Consider the following 4,220-nt stretch of genomic DNA (forward strand, 5'->3'; position numbering starts at 1 on the left):
AGTCATAAAGTAAAACTCACCTTCGTGTCCTTGAATGTATAACGAGGCGTACATCTTAAAACCTTTCTCCAGTTTACCTGTTGGGGCTTCGGATCGATGTACAACATTAATTGTTACCTTGGCCAAGCCCTGCAAGCACCGAGTGTAAAATGCCAAAGACCGGAAACGACCGAGCGGCTTTTCCACGAACAAGGAAGCTCACGTGCAAAGAGCCAATTTGCTCTGCACCAGTTGTCTCTGGGTATTCTGGCTTCCTCCCAGTCCGGGAAGTCAGATTGCCGGATCTTTCTAATCTCTAATGAAATAAAGCATTTTTTTTTTTTTAATTCAAGCAGCCAGTGATGGTCCAAAAGGCACCCTTGTCTCTGGAAATATTATCACACGTAGAAAGGTTTATAGTAAATAAATAAGTCGTTAATGAGGGAGAACGAACCCGAACATTTCATTCAACATTTTATTTTTAACCTGTCCTGCTCAGACCGTAACTGAACGGTCCTGGTTCTGACCCGTCACCAGGCCGGAGCTTGTTGTTGAAGTCTTTGCTGTTCTGCAGAGTTCTGCAGGGACCGTTTGGACCTGGCCTTCAGCTCCAGCTGTCCACCAGGTACTTAGCGACATGCGCAGCCTCCAGGATGTTGTGGTGCATGTCCCCGGCGGCGCGGCCGGACTGGACCGGCGGCTGCAGAGCCAGCAGCGGGGTGTGGCCTCCGTCAAGGATGTCATCACGGTGATCCAGCAGGACCTGCAGGTGCTGGTTCTCCTGCTTCAGAACCTGGTTCTGCTTCCTCAGAGCCTCCCGGTGCAGCAGGGTGGAGTTGAGGAGCTGCTGCAGATCGTGCAGCTCCTTCAGCTGCTGCTTCTCCTGCAACTGCTGCAGCTCCTTTAGCTGCTGCAGGTCCTGCAGCTCCAGGACCTCCTGCATCCAGAAACAGAACCGGGTTGGACCTCAGCGCCGTACTTGACACTGTTGACCACTGTTGGAGAGTTGGGTCGGACTCTCCAGTCCAGAACTGGACTGGTTTGAATCTTTCATAAAGAACAGGGATTTCTTTGTTTCAAGAGGAAATGTATTAGATAGATAAAGAGAAACTTTATTAACCCTTTTGGGATTTTCCCTCAGGGAAATTGTAGATTTTTAAATAAAAATTGTCGGAGCAGACAGAAGTCACATGTGGGGTTCCCCAAAGTTCCATCCTAGGACTCCTCTTATTTAATATCTATATTAAATGTAGATATTGAATATTTAATATATGTTATGACCTGGCTCAGGTCATAACAATCAGATCAGCTACCATAATTATGCAAATGATGCAGAGCTCTATATTATGATGTCACTAGGTGACCTTTGACCCCATCCAATCACTGAACAGATGCTGAGAACAGATAAATGTGTGGATATGCCAAAACTCCCCATATGAACAGAAACTGAAGTTATTACCTTTGGACCTAAAGAGGAACGATCTAGCATTATAGATCTAGAGTCAATGCACAGCTTCAGTTATTACAGCTGGAAACTAGAGATCAGGTTGAACTCTAGGTGTAGTGATGAACTCTGACCTGAACCTTGTTGCTGAACCTAATAATCTTGCCATGTTTCGGTCCGGTTTGCCGTACCTGCTCCGGTGTGCAGGTCCTCTGTTTGTCCTCCGATGTTCCTGGCATGATCTCCTGCTGTTTCTTAATCTTGCGGCAAAGCTCTGAGACTCGCAGGACCTTCTCACCCTGAAGCAGCGGAGCAGAGGGGGATCAGCAGAGTCTCAGGTGAGGCGTGGGGCTCGGTCAGTGCGCTCTCACCTTGGTGATGATGGCCTGTAGGTTTTTGGTGGCGGTGGCGCCCTGGATGCTGAGGATGGCGAGCTTCTTCCTGGCGTCCTGGCGATCTCGTGCCAGCTGCTCCTGGAGCTGCCGACACTTCTGGTTGATCTTGTCTGTGGTGAAGTCCCAGTTTTGCTGCATCAGATCCCTCTCAGCCTGACAGGAAAAGATCTGCTGCCTCAGCTTGATGGCTTTGCTCTGTTGGAGGAGATCAGACGCTCAGAACCAACTGGAACCAGCCAGTTGACTCAGAACCGTAAAGGGATCTGCGACAAGTTGAGCAGGTTGGCCTAAATAGGTTTCCGAAAATTTGTTTGTGATGCATAAAAACTAATTACTTTAAAAATGATGTATCTTACTATATTTTTCACATGTGGAAATCACCATTTCAGAGCATCTACCAACCTCCCGAACACTTACCAACCCTCTGAAAATGTCTACAAACCTTCCAGTTCGTCTACAAACCTTCAGCCTCTTGACGTTCCTCAGTTCGAGGCTGATATCCTGCTGCTGTCTGGCAATTTTCTGGTCCAGCTCAATCAGGCTGTTTCTGGTCTTCTGCAGAATGTCACGGTTCAGAGCAGATCCATCCTCCTGGTTCTTCACTTCAGTCCTCAGAGCGTCCTGTGGTCAGAGACAGTAGGCAGAGCTGAGACACACCCCAGGGCCATGTGGGAAGACAGGAAAGTGTCCCTGCTCGGTACCAGGTCCTGGTGTGCGTTCTTGTACACATCCACGACTTCGTGTTGGACCTTCTGGAGGTACTCGGACATGGCCTTGTCATGCATCTGGGCAGGCAGGTACAGATCCACTAGGCCCAGGTTCTGCTGCCGGAAGTCGTCCAGCGCCTTCACCCTGCAGACACCAGACAGGGTTCAGAACCGACTGGTCCAACAGATCACCGCCTGACCTGCAGAACCCAGAAATCTCCTGAACAGAACCTGTCTGGCAACACGAAGTAGGTTGAATGATCTCAACAAGCTCTGAAGAAATCCAAGCATGAAAACCTGCTCAGCAGAAAAACATGGTAGTGGTGGCAGTATGGTGTGGGCCTGTGTGACCTACTCTTGGTTGAAGCACATGGCGTTGAGGGCCCGCAGGCTGCTCTCCCACCGCTGATGCAGACCTTTCAGGTGCTTCTCCTGCAGCTCCCACAGGTACTCCACGTGCTGCAGGTGGCAGCTCTGCACCCGGTCCGCCTGAGACTGCCCCTGCTGCAACTCCCGCATCATTTTCTGCAGCACAAACAGAGTCCCAATGAGAAGGTAGGGCCGCCAGGCGCACCTGCGGGATGCTCCTCACCTGGATGATGAAGTTCAGCTCCTCCAGCCTCCTGTCAGACGTCTGCTGGTGCACTGCGGCCTCGGCGAGCAGCTCGCTGTCCCGAGTCTGCCGCAGCACCTTCCTCCAGCTCTCTGTCAGCTTCAGCAGGTTCACGGCTGTGTTCTTCTGCTCTTTCTGGAGCTTCTCCTGGTTCAGTACAGAAGCGGATCAGAACCTGCCACTCTGTTTCTTATAATAAGTGATGGACTCTCTGCTGCTAATAAGTTATTAGCAGGTACATTTAGCGCTTAATCATTAGCTTCCACTAAACACCAAGCTCATATAGCCCTTTAGAAAGAGCTTCCACTAAGTACCATGTTGTTATGGCGCTTTAACATTAGCTTCCACTAAGTACCATGTTGTTATGGCGCTTTAACATTAGCTTATACTGTTGCTACAGCACTTTACCCTAAGTTAAGTTAGTTAGTGTAACTAACGTTTTCGTTAGCAGTGTCCACCACTGGCTATAATCTGCTGTAATTGCTGATCTAAACATTTTCCTTCTCCAGTTTGCAACGTGGACCTGGATGAATTGCTTCATGCTAATGCTGCTCCAGGTGATATTACCTTCAGGTACAGCATGAGCATCTCCTCCTTCTTCTTGGCCATCTCTTCCTCCGCTTGAGCTCTCTGCTGCATCTGCAGGAGTTTCTCCTCCTCTGTCAGCGGCTCTCTTTTCCCTCTTTTCTTCGGCATGATTCCCCCTCCTGCTGCTGCCGCAGCTCCACAACCTTCTGGGTTTGATCTCCTAAAACTGGGAACAGCAACAACTCAGCAGAACTTCAAGTGCTTCAGTCCTCACTTTGGTAATCTCCTCCAGACTCTTCAGCTGATCACACTTCTTCCTTCCACCAAACTTTACATTAACATGTGTGGATGCAGCTCTCTTTTATCATGACAGTGGTGCCCAAACTTTTGGTGAAAGCAGTTGGGCCCACAAAAATGTTATATTTCTTCCAACATTTTTAAAACTAGGTTTTGTGCCTTATTTAATTTCTTCTCAATAATAAACTAAAAAAGCAAACACTTTGTTAATAAGTAGCAATCTAATATTTGTCCCTAATGTATGTATGTGTGTATAT

At 48.5% G+C, this 4,220-nt stretch overlaps 1 protein-coding gene across 1 annotated transcript; it reads right to left on the bottom strand.

Moving 5' to 3' along the window:
* Window positions 1-451: 451 nt before the first annotated feature.
* On the bottom strand, window positions 452-3,921 carry drc2 (dynein regulatory complex subunit 2). Its single transcript, XM_015022851.1, has 8 exons — window positions 3,706-3,921; window positions 3,118-3,285; window positions 2,881-3,050; window positions 2,520-2,670; window positions 2,281-2,439; window positions 1,795-2,013; window positions 1,615-1,722; window positions 452-916 (listed from the first exon to the last, which is right to left on the bottom strand). Exons 1-8 carry the CDS (start codon window positions 3,832-3,834, stop codon window positions 584-586), a joined length of 1,437 nt encoding a protein of 478 aa, XP_014878337.1. The 5' UTR covers window positions 3,835-3,921; the 3' UTR covers window positions 452-583.
* Window positions 3,922-4,220: the final 299 nt, after the last annotated feature.

Source organism: Poecilia latipinna, unplaced genomic scaffold (genome assembly GCF_001443285.1).
Source record: "Poecilia latipinna isolate Pla-1442-1.1 unplaced genomic scaffold, P_latipinna-1.0 Scaffold3118, whole genome shotgun sequence".
In the NCBI taxonomy this organism is placed as follows: Eukaryota; Metazoa; Chordata; class Actinopteri; order Cyprinodontiformes; family Poeciliidae; genus Poecilia; species Poecilia latipinna.

Coding starts and splice junctions, on each gene's coding strand:
- drc2 (XM_015022851.1), bottom strand. CDS start 3,834: ATGCCGAAGAAAAGAGGGAAAAGAGAGCCGCTGACAGAGGAGGAGAAA. Junction 3,286..3,705: donor TGCTCATGCTGTACCTGAAG/GTAATATCACCT, acceptor GTACTGAACCAG/GAGAAGCTCCAGAAAGAGCA. Junction 3,051..3,117: donor AGCTGAACTTCATCATCCAG/GTGAGGAGCATC, acceptor TTTGTGCTGCAG/AAAATGATGCGGGAGTTGCA.